Here is a 17,738-nt window from a genome sequence, read left to right as displayed (position 1 = left end):
GAGTTGGCCGGCCTCTGGCTCATGCCAGAGGTGGACTCAGGCACAGCCACACCCCGCTCTCACGTATTCATTCACTCATTCATTCACCCTTAAATTCTTTTTTTACTGTGTGATATGCATTAAAGAATATATTAAGCATATGTGTTAATAATAAAGCATGAAGCAATGACTATCCCTGAATTTACCACCCGAATGTAGAGCTAGAACATTTCCAGGCTGCTCACCCTCTCACCCGCTCCCTCAGCAGCTGGTCACAGATGGTGGCTTATAAAATTATCTTTAGCTTCTGAGTGTTTCTACTGGGGGACAGGAGGTTAAGGTTTTTAATGGATGTTGTCTCATCGGCCCTTCCAACACTGAAGTTATTGCTCCTATTATCCCCATTAGACAGAGGAGGAGCCTGAGGCTCAGAGAGGCTCATAGCTAGAGTCTTTGGTTTTGACTTTCGTGTTCTCTTACGTTAAGCCTTTCTCTGGGCTTCTCTGAGATATTCTCACTGATTCTCTTTAAAGGCTGCGTAAAACCTCATCTGGTGACATCATCCTCTCTCTCTCTCCCTTTTGCTAGCAAATCCACAGAGAGATTGTCTGGTGAGCCTGGGAGTGCAGAGCAAGGAAGGCGGCGAGCCAGGTCCTCCTCGGTGCCTCGGGAGGTGCCCCGACTGTCCCTGAGTAAGTGACCACCTGCCAAGACTGATTTCTTTTTTCTTTCTTTAAAAAAATTTAAAAAAAAATCTTTTTAGGGCCACACCAGCGGCATATGGAGGTTCTCAGGCTAGGGGTCAAATCAGAGCTGTAGCTGCTCGTCTACACCACAGCCACAGCAACCGAGCCGCGCCTGCGAACTACACCACAGCTCATGGCAACCCCAGATCCTTTACCCACTGAACAAGGCCAGGGATCGAACCTGCATCCTCTTGGATGCTAGTCAGATTCATTTCCGCTGAGCCACGAGGGGAACTTCCCCAAGACTGATTTCTGGAGGCCACAGTCTGGGCATATTGGTTCAGTGGTTGAGGTTGAGCCTTCGAGGAAACTTGGAGAAGGCTCCTAGGTGTCTTCGTTGGTCAATCGTTGTGCCCTGAAGTGCCAGGCACTTCCAATGGCAGCCACGGTAGGGCTTTGGGCTTATGTATCATCTGGCTTAATCCTCACTGCAAGATGGGTCCTTTGAGCCACGTTCTCCAGATAAGGACACCAAAGCCCGAAAACACAGGGGGCTTGCCTGAAGGAACGCAGCTCTGGAATCAGCAGCCGGGATTCAGCCCCAGCTCCCTCCTTCCTCACTGTGTGGCCTTGGCCAGGTTGTTTACCTGCCCTGTGCAGTTAAACGGACAGCACACAAGCTGTGGGCAGTGACATTATGTCCACCTCCTGGGATTGCTGTGAGGGTACGTGACACGGAGCATGCAAACACACAGCAGAAGGTCACGGATGTGTCAGCTGTGATTACTAAGGGACAGATCTGTGTTTAAACTCCCAAGCTCTGCTCCAGAGCCTAAACACGTGATATGCACCACCATCCCCCTACCCCCTCTGATCTCCCTCTTTCCACCTCAGGTTCGGAATCTGAGCCCACCTCCTCCAGGCTGTTCCCTGAGAAGGGCAGGACCGCCGAAGATAGTTCACAGGCAGCTCGGGATGGAACAAGAGAAGTGGCCAGTGCCGGACAGCCAGACAGGGTCACCTTCCAGGGCCAATACACAGGTGGACCAGGAGGGGGCGCTGGGTGGGTGCCGTCCAGGGTGGTCTCTGTCCTGAGAAGCCTTTTCCATTTCGCCAGAGGGCTATTATCATCTTCTATGAGTTTTGTGATACAAAATCACTAGGGAGTGTTGTCTGTGAATCTGGGTGCATCCGTTCATTCATTCTTTCATTCAGAAAACAGTTTCTGAGGCCTTCTTTGTGGGGGGGGCGTGCTTGGTTCTGGGAAAGCTCATTCAGCTGGTCAGTCACGAGGAGGTTTGGGAAGTGCCTGCTGTTTGCAGGACCAGGGAGACAAGGTGAACATGGAATCACTTAGTCCTGGCCTACCTTAAGGTTCTGATTCCCCAGGGGGTACCTCCTGAACCAGCTACCTGGCACATAGTAAGGCTGGAGGTGATGCGTAGTAGGATTTCAAAGTGGTTAGCATTTGAACAAATGTGGATATGGCTCCTACTTTCCTGAATCTGGCTGCATAGCCGAGAAGACAGTAACGAGGCATTCTAGTAAGTGTGTAAATTATAGTAAGTAGATTATAGGTGTTGCTTTCACCCATGCCTCCTGGGAGGGAGCGCAGATCCAGGCGCTGCATTGGAGACAAGGGTGGAAATGAGATGCATGTCTCCCAAAGGAGCAGATAGAAGCCGAGGGTCAGAGGTGAGGGCAGCGGCATCCAGGGGCCCCAAGGCAACACACGCGGAGTGTAAAGTGAGAACCAACCCTTCACGGCAGAGGAGAGAAAAAAATAAGTAGTTAGGGAGTTCCCGTCGTGGCGCAGTGGTTAACGAAGCCGACTAGGAATGATGAGGTTTCGGGTTCGATCCCCGGCCTTGCTCAGTGGGTTAAGGATCCGGTGTTGCCGTGAGCTGTGGTGTAGGTCACAGACGTGGCTCGGATCCCATGTCACTATGGCTCTGGCGTAGGCCGGCGGCTACAGCTCCGATTAGACCCCTAGCCTGGGAACCTCCATATGCTGTGGGAGCAGCCCTAGAAAAGGCAAAAAGGCAAAAAGACAAAAAAAAAAAAAAAAAAAAATGTAGTCAGACAACATTCTGAAAGTCTTCTTTGAGACTCAGGGATGGACAAGGCAGGGGATGGCGGGGCTGAGTGCAGACCCCAGAGTCTGTCCAACTCTCCGACCACCTCCGACACTTGACACCTGCCGGGTGCTGGGCAGGCTGCCTCATGGCTATGGCCGCATTCAGTGCCCCCTGCAATGAAACCCACAATATGACTATCCTGGTTTTCCAGCCACTTGGAGCACAGAGAAAACACCACTGACCCCATGCTGAAGCCATTCTAACACTAACCAGCCAGCTGGGGTTTGGGGAGCAGCATTAAGCTTTGTTGTTGCTTATAAGGTCCTCCTGGCCTGCTTTCCAATCTTCACTGAACTTGGGTTTGTTGATTGCTTCTGTATGTCAAGAACTAGGCAGCCGGGGAGTTTCTGTTGTGATTCATTGGGTTAAGAACCCGGCTAGTGTCCATGAGGATGCAGGTTTGATCCCTGGCCTCGCTCAGTGGGTTAAGGATCTGACATTGCTGTGAGCTGTGGTATCACTGCTGATGTGGCTTGGATCTAGCTTTGCTGTGGCTGTGGTGTAGGCTGGCAGCTGTAGCTCCGAGTCGATCCCTAGCCTGGGAACCTCCATATGCTGCAGGTGCAGCTCCCCCCAAACCAGACAAAAACAAAAAAAAAAAAAACAAAAAAAAAAACAACCCTAGGCAGCTGATCTCTAAATAGGACCTGAAATAGGTGTCTGGAGAGAGCTTACGATAAACAAATAAATGTGTTTTTTGTGTAGATATGTGTATGTACCTGCACATTGCATATCTGCATATTTATGCTCTTATGAGTGTGTGTGTGTGCAAGAGAAAGAGGGAGATGATGAAATTTTTTGGAGGAAGAGGAGAGAGATCCTTATTCTAAGTCCTGATGCTGACTGTTCTGGTTTCTTCCCCAGGCCAGGAGTACCATGTTCTGACCCCCAAGACTGTCCTGAGAGGCAATGGCCCAGTTTCCTGTCCCCACTGTCAACCCGTTAGGACCCAAGACCCAGGTGGGGATGGTACTGGAGAAGCAGCCAGGACTGTGCGGCTGCAGCTTCCTGCTCTTGGTGGGAGGCAGGGTGCTGTTGGGCCAGACGTGGACTGCGCTGGGCTCAGCGGTGGCTCAAGGCACAGGGAAGCGAACAGGATTTTTTCTGGGCTTCTCAGCCCTTGCAGGGTGTCCTGCCCTCACGTTTCTCTCGATGCTGGGCCTGGAGCCACCCTTCCTTCACCCTGACATGGAGAAGCCAGGAACATGATTTCAGAAGATCCTGGTGGGGGGCTATAGGCAGCAGGGGGCTGGCAGCAATAATTATGTCTTACCTCCCTTCCATCCTCCCCCCACTCCCCCTTTCCCCTAAACCTAAGAGTTTAGGGGAAGAGCAGTGGGGAGAGCAGTGGCCTGAGAATACGGACACCGGGTTCTAATCCCAGTTTTGCCACTGACATGCTGTGTGACATTAGGCAAGTTCCTCAACTTCCCTGAGCCTCCAGTTCCACATCCATAACAAAAGGTTTGGAGATTCCTCTCTGAGGTCCTTTCAAGCAGTGATGAGGATACTGATGGAGCTATCGTTTATTAAGCCCCTACTGTACACAGGGCATCATGCTAAGGGTTTTACAAACATTAATTCTCACAACCCTATGAAGCAGGGTTTGCCCATTTCATTACTATGTCCATTATGAGTAAAGAAACTGGGGCTCAGAGAGGTTAAGTAACTAGCCCAAGGGCACACAGCTTACAAATGGTAGAGCCAGGATTTGTGACTCCAAGGCCCAGGCTCTTCTCTACTTTATTGCTCTGCCTTCGTTAGAGTCCCAGCAGGCCTATGTACTCATTCATTCATGAAGCACTTTCCCATACTGGGCTCTGGGCCTTGTCCCTAACCAGCTCAGCTAAGCAGACAAAACAAAATGGTTAGAACTGGAATGGGGGAGCAGAGGGTGGGACATAATAAGTCTGCCTGGTGGGTAGGAGGGCTTCCCAGAGGGAGTGATGGGGAGCTGAGGCCTGAAGGAGAGGCAGACTGGCCCTGGGATTCTCTCAGGGAAGAGAACAAGGGTGCCCACTCTGCTGCTACTCACTTAGGCCTCTGCTGACACCCAGGGCCCTTGTGGGCCAGTCCTGTCTCACGATGGGCCTGTGTCACTGTGGAGGATGGCCATCGGTACAGCGGCTACAGTCGGGGGAGCCAGGCTTAGGATCAGACAGAGGACCACTGCTTCCCAGCTCCGAGACTTTGGCAAATTATGCAGCCTCTTGGTGCCTCAGTTTCCCTTTCTGTAAAATGGGGGAGTGATGGTAGTAGCTGGTCTTGGATTTGATCAAATAATACATGAAGGCCTTGAGCCGAGGGCCTGGCTCAGTAAACACTTACTGTCACTGTCATGGTTACCATCGATGCTGTTGTCACTCAGTGGAGGCAGCTTGTCTCCTCTGCAGTGGTCCCCCGAGGGCAGCTCAGTGCTGCGAGAGGCCTGTGGGGACCCAATGGCTTGATCTTCCTCCTCCTCTGACGTTTCTTCCTCATCTTCCAGGTGGTGCTGTCACCAAGGACCCACTGGGACCATCTCCTGCTGGGACCCTGCAGTGTCCCCTGTGTGGTCAAGCTAGGTCCCCCTCTGAGGGGACTGGCCCAGACTCAGCCACCTCTGGTAGGGACAGACACTCCGTCTCTTCCCCTAGTTCTCTTGGATGTGGGTTCGGGGCCCCCTGGGGGGGCGTAGCCGGGGTGGCGGCTCGCCCCAGTCTGGGATGAACAAACTGGGTGAGAGCTTGTTTCCCAAAGCAAGCCACTCCCAGCGTGGCCAGCCCAGTGGGCAGCTCTACCAGAGGGTGGGGCTGGGTGGACTCTCTGTCCTCTGCTGGATCTTCCCTGAGGAGTCACAGTCACCCTGTCTCTCTGGTGTCCTTTCCTGACAGCACCAGAAAAGGCCGCCCCCAGAAGAAATGCACCTTCAACCTCCAGCCCCAAGCAGAGGAGCAAGCAGGCAGGGTCGCCGCCCCGGCCGCCCCCCGGACTGTGGTATCTGGCAGCGGCACCCACAGCACCAGTTCCTCCGGCCTTTGCCTACATCTCCTCGGTTCCCGTCATGCCTTATCCATCAGCCGCCGTGTAAGAACCTTCCTTCCCAAGCCTCCTAGCCTCTCTGTCTGGATCGCTTAATAATGAGCATTCAGGAGTTCCCATTGTGGCACAGTAGAAATGAATCTGACTAGGAACCGTGAGCTTGTGGGTTTGATCCCTGGCCTCGCTCAGAGGTTGGGATCTGGCTTTGCCATGAGTTGTGGTGTAGATTGCAGATGCAGCTCAGATCCTGCGTTGCTGTGGCGGTGGTGTAGGCTGGTGGCTGTAGCTCAGATTTGACCTCTAGCCCGGGAACCTCTATATGCCATGTGTGCGACCCTAAAAAGCAAAAAAAAAGGCCTTCGGACCTGAGTCGGGCACTGAGTACTCCTGTTTCCCGCCAACACTCACATAGTCACTCGACAAACCCTGAGTGCTCCCTGTATCCCAGGGAGAGTGCTCAGCCCTGGGGACCCAGCAAATGAAGGAGCCTGGCAGAGCACCCTGCCTTCTTACAGACTCACAGGGACCTAGAACCCTAACCATCTTTCCATTTCCTTGTGGGTCTTCTCAGCCAGCGAGTAATGCCCACTCACTTTGTTAAAAAAGACCTTATTTTTTAGAACAGTTTTAGATTTATAGAGAAGTGCAACAGACCATACAGAGTTCCCATATACCCTCCAAACACAGTTTCCCCTATAATGAACACCTCACGTTAATACAATACACGTGCAATTAGTGAACTCCATATTAATAACCAGAGTTTATTCAGGTTTCCTGAGTTTTTACCTGAAGTCCTTTTCTGTTCCAAGATCCCACCCAAAATACCACATATGTCTAGTCGTCATGTCTCCCAGGCCCCTCTTGGCTGAGACGTTTTCTCAGAACTTTCCTTGTTTTCAGTGACCTTGACAGCTTAGAGACACACTGGTCAGGTTCGCTGTAGGATGAACCCTGGAGGGTGGATTTGGAGGTCACATAAGTCAAGAAAAGACTCAGCAGTTAAAGCAGAAGTGGTTTGGGTTTTAGAGTCAGAGCTGCACTGGAAGCCTGTCTGCTGCTTGTCAGTGCTGTGGCCTCGGTGAAGCCCCTTCTGCTCTGAGCCTCACCTTCCCCATCTCTGAAATGGGTCAGTGTCTCAATCACATGCGGCTGTGGAGGGTTAAATGAGGCAGGTGCTAAGAGCCCCGTGAGATGTTTGTGGGGTTCGTAGGGTGATGCTGACCCCTGCTCAGGGCGGAATAAACGGCAGCTTTGTCATCACAGCAAATGCTGCTGCCATTCAGTATCGTCATTAGTAGGAGGGAAAATGAGGAATTGTGGCTTCTGTGTGCGAGGGCTGTGCAGGGGAAAAGCCCAGACCCTGGAATGAGATCTGTCATCTCATCCTGTCACCAGCCAGTGCTATGCCTCCGTTTCCCTCGCTGTAAAATGAGGGGGTCAGGAGGCCTCTTCAGGGGCATGTTGTTGGAAGCCTGTGTCTGTGGGCGCGAGGGCCCAGAGTCACTGTGAGAGCAGGTGCTTGGCAGGAGCTGAGACCATGGGGACTCCGGCCTTGGGTGGCTTTCTTGCTGCCCTCTCAGCTGAGTCTAGGAGGTCATTAAGGAACCCTCTTCTCCAGCATTCCCGTGCTGCACACTCAGGCCTCTGGCAGAGGTGGTGGCAACACCCGCCTGGACTCTGGCTTGTTGGGCGGGAGAGGATTTGCCTAGAATTTGGTGGCCCAGGATAAAGCTCTGCGTGTCCATGGGTCTCTCTACTTCTGAGGCTATTCCGGATCCTTGCAGACCCAGACCTGCGGACAGCTCTGTCCAGGTTGCTCTCTTCAGCCCTGGACAGGCCATGGGGGAGGGTAAATGCCCTGGGCGTAGTGTCCAGCAGACCAGGCCAGCAGTAGCCAGATAACCTTGGGCAGGTTGCCTGGCTCCTGTACCTCAGCTTTTTCCTCTGTGAAATGGGTTGTGGTGAAGATTAAATGAACTGAGCATAGAAACCCCATAGTACCTATAAGGTGGCCAGTAATTCTAATGCTACTGGAACTGGGGCTAAAAATGGCCAAAAGTTTCTCCAGCTGCCCATCAACAGGACTGAGCCCCCTCAGTGACTGAGGCCAGGAAGCCTTAAGTGAAAAGCTGAATGGGTCTGTACCGCCACCTGCTGGTCAGCAGCCATATAGCCTCTGCACCAGAGACTTTCTAGCCAGTTTTTTGGTTTGCAGGTATTTCTCAGTTGTTGTTTGTTTTGTTTAGTAGCTTCTGCCCTGGGGAGAGTTTGGAGAAATTTTCAGGCCAAGCTGGTCATCAAATTATCAGAAGGCAGGAGTGTATGAGAAACTAGTAGTTACACCAGCTAGTCCATCTAGCTGGACAACTGGATTCAAGAAACCCATTCACTTGGTTCAGATGATGACATATCAGCATCTACTGGGAGCTAATTAGCTATGGGTATAAATCTAATACTACCCCTTCCAGCTCTCTGGCTCTAGGAGAGTCCTCCGTAGCTGACATTTACAGAGCCCTGAGCATACAAAGCTTTTACCGGAATTTCCTATTGACTCAGTCCCAGGAGGCAGTGAACTACGGCTGTGTTCCATGGAGAAACACAGCTCTTGAAAGTGAAGTCGCTTATTCATGGTCCTGCGGGCAGCCAAGCAGAATGACGGAGATTTGGGGCAGCTTCTTGCATCATTTCGCTTCCCTGAGCTTCATTTTGCTCATCTGTGAAATAAGCATAAAAGTACCTACCGAATAAATGAGACAGTGCCAGTCAAGCACTTGTCTCAGAGCCTGCACTGGTACCAAGGACGAGGATACCGGCCCTGGGCTAGGCGCTGTGTTAAACTGTCCGAGGGACTGTCCGCCTGCTTTCCAAAGCTGCACCACTTACATTCCCACCAATAGTGTATGAGGGTTCCGATCACTCCACAGTCTCACCAACATTCAAAGTCTGTCTTTTGGGTTTAGCCATCCCCATGGGTGGCGAGTGTGTGACGTGGCATCGTATGCAGGTTTTGTTTTTATTTTTGTTTTTTATGGCTGCACCTGTGGCACATGGACATTTCTGGGCTAGAGGTCAAATTGAACCTGCATCCTCATGGATGCAGTGTTGGGTTCTTAACCTGCTGAGTCACAACGGGAACGCCATCTCGTGTAGGTTCTTTTTTTTTTTTTTTTCATCTCGTGTAGTTTTGATTTGCACCTTCTGGATGGCTAATGATGTCGAACGCCTTTTCACATGCTTGTTGGCCATTTGTCTCTCTTGTTTGGAGAGACCTCTGTTCAGATCCTAGCAGAGCCCTTTGGCCACGCTGTGCCATAAGGCAAATCAAAAGGTGGAAGAGCAGGAATAAGACCGGCTTGCGTGCCAAGCAAGACACCAATAAGTATCTCCTGCCAAGTCCTCCTAAACCCATTCCTGCTCCATTGAGGTGAAATGCTTCATTGTCCCCCTCTTTCCTACACACTTTACCCCCCCAACACAGATGCCACAACTTCTCCTTGCCCAGGGCTGGTTTCCCTGAACCCTAAACCCCAGCAGTCACTTCTTGGAGGAATCAGTGCTTCGTCTCATGGCTCCTTGGCCCTTTTCCCCCCCAAATTGTAAACAACACCTCGCATTCCTGCAGGAATAGGCTGGGAAGGATGCCTTTCCACCTTCTGCCCTCAGCGAGTGGAGCCAGACCCTCTCGATCCAGCAGGATCCTGGTTATTATTATCAGGTTTCTCCAGTGTTCCACACCTAGCCAGTGGGACTCCCTATGGTACCTCTCGGACAAAGTGCGTTTGCTCCAGAATCTGGCGTGATCCTGGTGTCCCCGAGACCTGGCTCTCCGACTAGATGCTCTAAGAAGGCGGTGGGGGGGGGGGTCCATGTGTTGTTCATATGCCATGCTGAGCCCAGGGTCTAACACAACGGCTGGCACATAGTATAAGGTCAATAAGTATTTATCCAATGAACACGTAGATGGACCTGACCATTTCTGAGCACCTGTTCTGGGTCGAGCACTCCCATGTACCATCCTTTATCCCTCTGGTGCATCCCTCGGAGGAGGTGTTTATTTTTCCCATTTTAGGGGTGAAGGAACTGAGGCTCAGAGAGTAGGGGCCAGGGGCCGAGCAGGGGCTGAGAACCCCCGGCCCTCTTGTGGTCAGCGTATGCTCACCTCTCTCCCCAGGTACTACGCACCTCTGGGACCTACCTCAGCCCCGACAGCCCGAGCCGCCGCCGCTGCCGCAGAGTGGCCCCCCACAGCCTCCTCCAGGCCGGCCCGGGGACCCCGGAACTCCATCCAGCTGGACCTGGAGGACCTGGAGGAGCTCAACAAGGCCCTGAGCCGAGCCATGCAGGCTGCCGAGAGCGTCCGCTCCACCACCAAGCACATGAGCCGCTCCCTGTCGGCCGACCTGCGCCAGGCCCGCGGCCTGCGGGGCTCCTGCCTTTTCTGACGCCACCCTGGGCTGCAAGATGCATGGTCATCCCCCAGGCCGGGGGGCAGCTGAGCCGCTCCCGGTGGCCCCACAGACCCTCCCCAGGAGGGTTCCCTCCATACCGGCCCTGCCTGCTCAGCCCCCAAGTTTCCAAAACAGAAGGGGTGTCAGCTGGTCCTCAAGAGATGTCACTTCCCAGGGACCTGCGCTGGAGGAGGTGCCGGGGCCAAAGCCACCTTCTGCCCAGATGCCATCTATGGGAGGCTTCTGCTCCTACACCTGGTCTCCAGCTAATAATATGCATTTTATTTAGGATGGACAGATATTTTCTTAAACGGATGAGTTTCCCCATCCTTGGGGCTTCTTAGGAGGCCAGATAAGAAGGGAGAGGGCCAAGATTCCTGGCGAAAACTTGTCCACTGCCTGTGACCCGCCCCTCCAGAGTAGGTGTTCCAGGGAAGGATGTGGCTGGGGACCTTTCTGCTTGTGACTGGTGGTCAGTGGGGCACTTTGAGCCATTGGGATATCTTAGGATGACACGCACCCAGCATCTCCAGGGCTGAGGGGCCTTACCCACAAGCCTGCTGGGATGGACACCTGTGGAGGGCCCGGGAAGCCGTCCCCCATGGCCCCCTTCTGTACCTCACCCCGAGACCCCTAGCACTCCCCTGGGGTCCCTATGGGATTGGGCTAGTGGCCAGCTACCTGCCAGGTCCTCGTCTGTGGCCATGAGGCCCGACCATCTCCCGCTCCCCGACCCCGTAGCAAGCTCAGACCTCAGCTTTTCTGGAATGTGTGTGCATCAGTGATATTTGTATATGTGAGGCATTTTTTTAAAAAAATCTATTTTGTTACGAGGACAAATAAAGAAGAATGAATATTGATCTTAAGCCATGAAGACCACAACTGCCGCGTCCCGCCCCTCAAACATTCCCAAAGCCTCCCACATCTGTGGTGTGTGTCTTCCACTTGGGATTTCTAAAGCCAAGTGTGGGGGTGGGGAAGATTTGGCACCCAGCTGCCCCTTCCCCTGGGAACTGGTTGAGGGCTGCAAAGGCACGAGCCTGGACTCTTTCCAGTGCTCCTTTCGGCAGCAAAAAGCAACAACACCTGCCATGTATGGAGCGTCTCCTAGACCCCGATCCTTGAGCTGAGGGCTCCATCCCTCTGTGACCCCATTTTATTGATGGGGAGACTGAGATTCCAGTGGGCTATCTGCCCCAGCTCACAATGGTTTGACTCCGGAGTCTATGTTCTTTGTTCCTATTTTTTGTTCTCGATGGCTTAGGACACCTGCACATGGAATTACTCAAAAAATTCAGCCCCAGCTTCTCTGCCACCTGAGTGGTGTGCTGCCTCCCTCACATGATTATATATCACAAAATCCTAGGGTCTGGAAGGAGACTGGCCTTTTGTGCAGGACTCCTGGCTTCAGACACTCAGTCCTTTTTTTTTTTTTTTTTTTTTGGCTGCACTTACAGCAAATGGAAATTCCCTGGCCAGGGATCAAACCTGGGCCACAGCTATAACCAGAGCCACAGTGGTGACAAGGCCAGATCGTTAACACCGAGCCACAGAGGAACTCCAAGGTACTCAGTCCTCTTGATCCCCAGGGTGAGGGCTCCAAACGCATTTGCAAGATGGTTAGTTTCGAGAGACCAGTCTTACTCCTAGGCGTCCTGTCCTCCTCCGTGTCAGGTGAGCACTCTGGGGGCACCTCATGGAGACACACACAGCCTCTTTGGCCTGGCTCTGGGTCTTCCAAGTCTTCCATCCTGCCCCCGCCATGGCCCAGGCACCCACCTCTTCCAGGATGCTCACAGCAGCCTCCTCTCGGTCTTCCTGCCTCCAGTCTGGCCCCTCCTAACTCTAAAGCATGGGCCCTTGTGCTTGGCGCTGTGGCCCTGAGTCCTCACCGCCTCTGTCTACTCAGGGTCCTCTGCCTCGAAGGCAGGAACAGCAGGCGTTATCAAGTTCCTCGCCTTCCCAAACTGGCTCAGATGCCCGTTCCAGGTGGCCCTCCCAGACTTCCCCACTAGAGGAGGAACCTTCCCCCTGCTGGGCTCCCACAGCACTCAGTGCAAATCATCACTCATCGGGCACTTATGCAGGGGATCATAGCCGGGGCCCTTCCAACCAGGGATCAGCTCAGGCCAGCACAACGTGAATGAATGAACGAGCAAATGACAACTTGCCTGTACCAAATGCGAAGTTTTATTGATGCAACTGAGGGAGAGAATTGAGGTGCAAAGGGTGGGTGGGAGGTGCTGAGGATGGGCCTCCAAGGTGCCCAAGGACCTGACCCAATGCTAGGACCCCTCCTTCTCCTTCTCCTTCTTCCTTTCCTCCTCATGCTGCTTCTCCAGCGGCCCACACAGATCCTAGAAGACAGTGCAATGGAGGGGGAGGCTGGGAGAAGAGTGGAATGACCTCTGGACTGTGCCACCAGCCCAAGCAGGGCTCCAGCTGGGTGACCTTGGGCAAGTCATTTTCTCTCCCTGAGCCTCAGCTTCCTCACTTCTAACACAGAGCCTCGAACCCTAACAACTGACAGGCACTGGGTCCTTATGACATGCCACCCCCGTCTGTTGATCTCCTGGACTCCTCACACTATGTACAGATGATGAGAGTCCTAGGCTCCGGGCAGCCTGTGGCCTGTCCCAGGTCCCCCAGCCAGTAGATGGGGGTGGCAGGCTGCTGGCCGAGGGACCCATGCGAGTGCCTGTGTTCATTAGCCCTTTCCCAGGGTTCCTGAAAGTGGGGGGATGATTTGTGCCACCTGTGGTCATGGAAAATGACCTCCGGTGACAGACAGATGGAGGTGTTTTTATTTTGATAATCCTGAAAGTATTTTACATGTATCTTAAAAAAAAAAAAAAAAGTGTAACCAGCTCATCAGCTCTGTGATTGCAAATTTTTTTTTTTTTTTTTTTTGGTCTTTTTAGGGCTGCACGCCTGGCATGGGGAGGTTCCCAGGCTAGGGATTGAATTGGAGCTGTAGCCACTGGCCTATGCCACAGCCAGAGCAACACCGGATCCTTAACCCACTGAGCGAGGTCAGGGTTCAAACCTGCACTCTCATGGATTCTAGTCAGATTCATTTCCACTGAGCCATGACGGGAATGCCTGTGATTGCAGATATTACTGCAGAGGATAAGACGAAGTATAGCCTTTTGTGTCACACAGGTTTAGAGGACAGTCTTAAGATCATTACACAGGTAATTCTCAGTTGCAGCAAAAATTGGGACAGTGGACCTGAAAAAGCACAAGGCCCGTTCCCTATCACAGGAGCGTTAGAAGCCTGGGCTGTGGCGGGCGGCCGGGTCTCTTTCCCACGTTCGCCACAGCTTGGCTATGCCCTCCCCCGCTTGTTAGCCTCTCCCATCCTCCCCACATGTTCCGGGCATCCTCCCTGTCTTCCCAGGGACTTTTCCCTCCCGTCCGCTCATCCATCCCCCCGCAGGATCTTAAGCAGGATCTTATGGTTTTCTGTGCAGCCTTGACCTCTCTGGGGCTCTGCGGCCGCCCAAGGTGGGACCGCCCTCGGGGGCCTCCCGGCCTGGTCCTCCTGCACTCACCTTTTTCTCGTCGGTGTATGTGATTTCTGACTTGTGGATTCCCGTGCACTCAATAGCATCATGGAACTCTTTCATCTGCTCCGGAGTCACCTCCGCCTTGTCGGCTGCAGGAGGAGGCAAGGGTTGGGGGGGTGGGGTTGCGGGTAAGGATGCTGGAGGGCCTACACGGGGCGGCGGGGGGAAAGGGCTGGGGTTCTGGGGACCCCGCCAGAGGAGGAGTGGCCCTAGGGGGAGACCCGGGGGGGAACGGGAGTTTAAGGTCTACCGTAGAAGGAGAGCCCCACGTTGTTCTTATCGTGCAAGGAATTGATGAGCATGAAGGTCTTGGGGACCTTGGTTAACAGCAGGTCAGCAACGTGTTCTCTGCCCATCTCTGAAGGAGAAAGTTTCCAGTGAGACCACCGGGGGGGGGTTGAGTGTGGCCCAATGGTCCCCACCTCACAGGAGAGGAACCTGGGGGTGCCCAGGGCCACAGAGCCCATCAGTGAAGGCCAGGGTTTCCCCTGGGCCATGGGCCCCTCACTCCTGCTATGTGCCAGGCTTGGCACTGAGCAATGTCCGTGTGTGGACCGTGTCGGGCAGGGCCTTTCTTTCTCCCACGTTACAGATGAGGAAACCAGGCTCAGACAGGAGCCTCGGTGCTGCAACTCGGCGTCTGTTCAATGCCACCAGTGTTTGTGTGCTCCTACTAGGGGGCCTCTCTGCGGTGATGGTGGAGACAGGAGTGCAGTCACTGCTTCCCTACCACAGGCCACCACCCTTGGCTCCCAGAGGATGAGGAGTAGTGGGCAGAGGCAGGACTGGAGCCTGCCTGAGGTTTGAATCCTAGGTCTACTTACAAGCTGTGTGACCTCAGGGAAACTATTTGACATCTCTGTTTCTCCCTTTCCTCATCTGATCACTGTAATGTCCTCCTAGGGTTGGTGTATTAAGGGGATTCACTCATGTAAAACACTTCTTTTTTTTTTTTTTTGGTCATTTGTCCTTTTAGGGCCACACCCGCAGCATATAGAAGCTCCCAGAGTAAGGGTCTAATCGGAGCTGTAGGCACCAGCCCACACCAGACCCACAGCAGCGCCAGATCCAAGCCATGTCTGTGACCTACACCACAGCTCACGGCAACTTAACCCACGGAATGAGGCCAGGGATCGAACCTGCAACCTCATGGTTCCTAGTCGGATTTGTTTCCTCTGTGCTACGATGGGAACTCCGTACAACACTTCTAATAGTGCCTGGCCCATAGTATATTCTCAAAAATGTTGGCTGTTGTTACCCGTTTTTGCCCTATGCAGGCACTGGGACCACAAAGATGTAAGAGGTGGGACCATCCGGAGTTCTCTATGCCCAAAACCCCCAGGGTCTGAGCCCCAGCCCACATCCTTCAGGCTGGTTCTCCTGCCATCTCCCCACTCCACACAGCAGCCCTCCGAGTGAGGCCTGGTCCTCACCGTGTTTCGATAGGCTTCCATTCTCCCGATGGACCTTCAGGGAGCTGTCGTTATAGATGCACTGGTTCCCTCTACAGCCGGAGAGAAGCAAGGAGAAAAGCAGTCAGTAAGTTGGTCAAGAAGTAGACAATCACCCTTCATGGTCACCCAGGGCCAGGAGTCGGGTGGCAAGGAGAGTCAGCTCTCCGCTCCCCTCCCGGCAGTGGGAAGGCTGCGGTCAAGAGGAGGGGACAGGCTCGCTCAAGGTTTTTCTGCAGCTGGGCGTGGAAGCCAGAAGCTGGGGCTGGGGGTGAGTGGGCATGTGGGGTCTCACATGGTCTGGTACTCTCTGAGGTTTATCTTGTCCTCCGCGGGCTTGGGATCAAAGAAAAAGAAGGCTGCCTGGATGGATCTGGCCGACTCATTGTACTGGGGGTTTCGGAAGGCCGAGCCGATATAATACCACTTGCCGGAGATCTGCAGAGAAGCCAAGGGCTGGTGATGGAGGCTGGGAGCCAAATCCTTGAAAAGCCGCTCTCTCCGCAAATTTTGCAAACAAGGAGACTGGGGCCCCAGAGTGAGGAGCGGACTGCAGGAGCTCACTCAGCGGACCAGGCATCTCCTCTCTGCCCCCCACTCCCAAGCAGCCCCTCCTTGCCCAGTACAGAATTGTTTCCTGCTGTGGGGACTTGTGACGAGGCATCTGAGTCCAGAGGTGGAGAAACGCCCCTGGAGGCGGCTCAGAATTTCACCCCAGGACCCAGGAGAGAAAAGAACGGCGTGGCGGTGGGCAAAGGGAAGCCCAGAGAGGACTCGGACTCAGGCACTCACCAAGTCCAAGGTGGCATTGGTGATGGGCACTGCCGTCAAGTTGGCGCACAGCGGGTTCTGGGCGTTCAGCAGAGGAAGGAGGCTCAGGACTGCGAGGGCCCAGAGCAGTGCCATGATGAGACAGGAAGGCACCTGCAGCCAGGCAGACTGGTGACTGGAGGGTGCCCGTGACCTTTAAACTGGCTGTGGGCGGAGCCCTGGGGCCAAGCTGTGACACAATCTGGCGAGATCTTGGGAAATGCCTTGCACAAAAACGTCCCTCCATCCCGCAAAGCCCGTGGTAGGTAAAGCCTCCAAATCCAGGTCTAAGTGGGTCCCTGACCTGGAGCGGTTACAAAGGTCCAAAGGCCTGGCTATTCAAAGCCAAGGTGAGCGTGGGTCGGAGTGACATTAGTTAACATGTTTAGATATTGATAGAAGGACCTCTAAACAAACTCTTTTATTTTCATCCAATTCCCATTGATAGAAGGGCCTATAAACAAACTCTCTTATTTTCATCCACTTCCTGTCCTTCTAAGTGCTAAGAGTTGAGAGGGATGCGCCCATAAATAAGCACTGAAGGCAACTTAGAGAGTTCCCAGGCCAGAGTGGGGTGAGGAGGCATGGAGGGGTGGGAGGTGGGGGCAAATGTGGAGTGACAACTGGGAAAGAACCAAAGTCCAGAGGGGCCCCAGCGCAGTCCTGGAGACAGGGACATTTCCAAAAGAAAGGGACCTCTAAGCTGAAGGTATTACTGGAGGCCATCTCCCAACATCTAAAACAGGAGATGATGGAGTTCCTGTGGGGGCTCAGCGGAAACAAATCTGACTAGCGTCCATGAGGACGCAGGTTTGATCCCTGGCCTTGCTCAGTGGGTTAAGGATCCGGTGTTGCCGTGAGCTGTGGTGTCGGTCGCAGACATGGTTCGGATCCTGCATTGCTGTGGTTGTGATGTAGGCTGGCAGCTACAGCCCCACTTCAACCCCTAGCCTGGGAACCTCTATATGCAGCAGGTACGGCCCTAAGAAGAAAGAAAATTTAAAGATAAAGTGGGAAATTATTTCTGGATATGAGCAGGAAGCTTGCCTCTCTTCTCACTCATATATTCTCAATCCTGGGACAGTAACCAGTATACAGAGGGTACTCAATAAATACTGTGGAATGAATATATCCATTTCCATTCCTACATGATGAGGTCAAATCTTTACTGTATAAATAAATACTTTCAAAAATATTATTATGATAACCTCACAATTTTGTATTCTTATGGTTTTAATTTTGTTGAAGTATAGTTGAGTTACATAGTATGTTAATTTCTACTGTCCCCTACGGTGATTCAGTTACCCACACAGGTACACTTTTTTTTTTTTGGTCTTTTTGTCTTTTTGCCTTTTCTAGGGCTGTTCCCACGGCATATGCAGGTTCCCAGGCTAGGGGTCTAATCAGAGCTGTTGCTGCCGGCCTACGCCAGAGCCACAGCAACACCAGATCCGAGCCGCATCTGCAACCTACACCACAGCTCACGGCAACGCCAGATCCTTAACCCACTGAGCAAGGCCAGAGATCAAACCCGCAACCTCATGGTTCCTAGTCAGATTCGTTAACCACTGTGCCGCGATGGGAACTCCAGGTTCACTCTGTTTGAAACTTCTTTTCCGTTATGGTTTATCACAGG

At 53.1% G+C, this 17,738-nt stretch overlaps 2 protein-coding genes across 14 annotated transcripts in view; one reads left to right on the top strand and one right to left on the bottom strand.

Moving 5' to 3' along the window:
* AKNA (AT-hook transcription factor) overlaps positions 1–11,138 on the top strand; it is a 60,046-nt gene extending 48,908 nt beyond the window's left edge. For 7 of the 12 annotated variants that reach the window (XM_021067924.2, XM_003480581.5, XM_005660369.4 and 4 more), the window contains exons 17-22: positions 568–671; positions 1,560–1,706; positions 3,668–3,763; positions 5,292–5,408; positions 5,677–5,869; positions 9,996–11,138. In XM_021067924.2, the coding sequence (XP_020923583.2) occupies positions 568–671; positions 1,560–1,706; positions 3,668–3,763; positions 5,292–5,408; positions 5,677–5,869; positions 9,996–10,266 (928 nt within the window). In that variant the 3' untranslated portion in view covers positions 10,267–11,138. The remainder of the gene's footprint in view (positions 1–567; positions 672–1,559; positions 1,707–3,667; positions 3,764–5,291; positions 5,409–5,676; positions 5,870–9,995) is intronic. The other 5 variants (XM_084993759.1, XM_084993739.1, XM_084993749.1 and 2 more) reach the window with 1 other exon arrangement.
* Positions 11,139–12,439: 1,301 nt separating this feature from the next.
* Positions 12,440–16,233, bottom strand: ORM1 (orosomucoid 1). 2 transcript variants are annotated; one of them, XM_021067967.2, is made up of 6 exons: positions 16,085–16,233; positions 15,588–15,730; positions 15,275–15,345; positions 14,092–14,199; positions 13,827–13,930; positions 12,440–12,657 (listed from the first exon to the last, which is right to left on the bottom strand). In XM_021067967.2, the coding sequence occupies exons 1-6, from the start codon at positions 16,196–16,198 to the stop codon at positions 12,598–12,600; spliced, it is 600 nt and encodes a 199-aa protein (XP_020923626.1). In that variant the 5' UTR covers positions 16,199–16,233; the 3' UTR covers positions 12,440–12,597. The 2 variants fall into 2 exon arrangements, with proteins under 2 accessions (XP_020923626.1, XP_005660429.1); XM_005660372.4 differs by having other exon boundaries at positions 12,440–12,629.
* Positions 16,234–17,738: the final 1,505 nt, after the last annotated feature.

Source organism: Sus scrofa, chromosome 1, assembly GCF_054392235.1.
Source record: "Sus scrofa isolate SSC_HxYL_T2T_F1_AM1 chromosome 1, Sscrofa_HxYL_maternal_Yorkshire_Landrace_v2.0, whole genome shotgun sequence".
Taxonomy (NCBI): domain Eukaryota; kingdom Metazoa; phylum Chordata; class Mammalia; order Artiodactyla; family Suidae; genus Sus; species Sus scrofa.
Note: the sequence above shows the minus strand (reverse complement) of the source record. Positions and strands in the feature narration are given on the sequence as shown.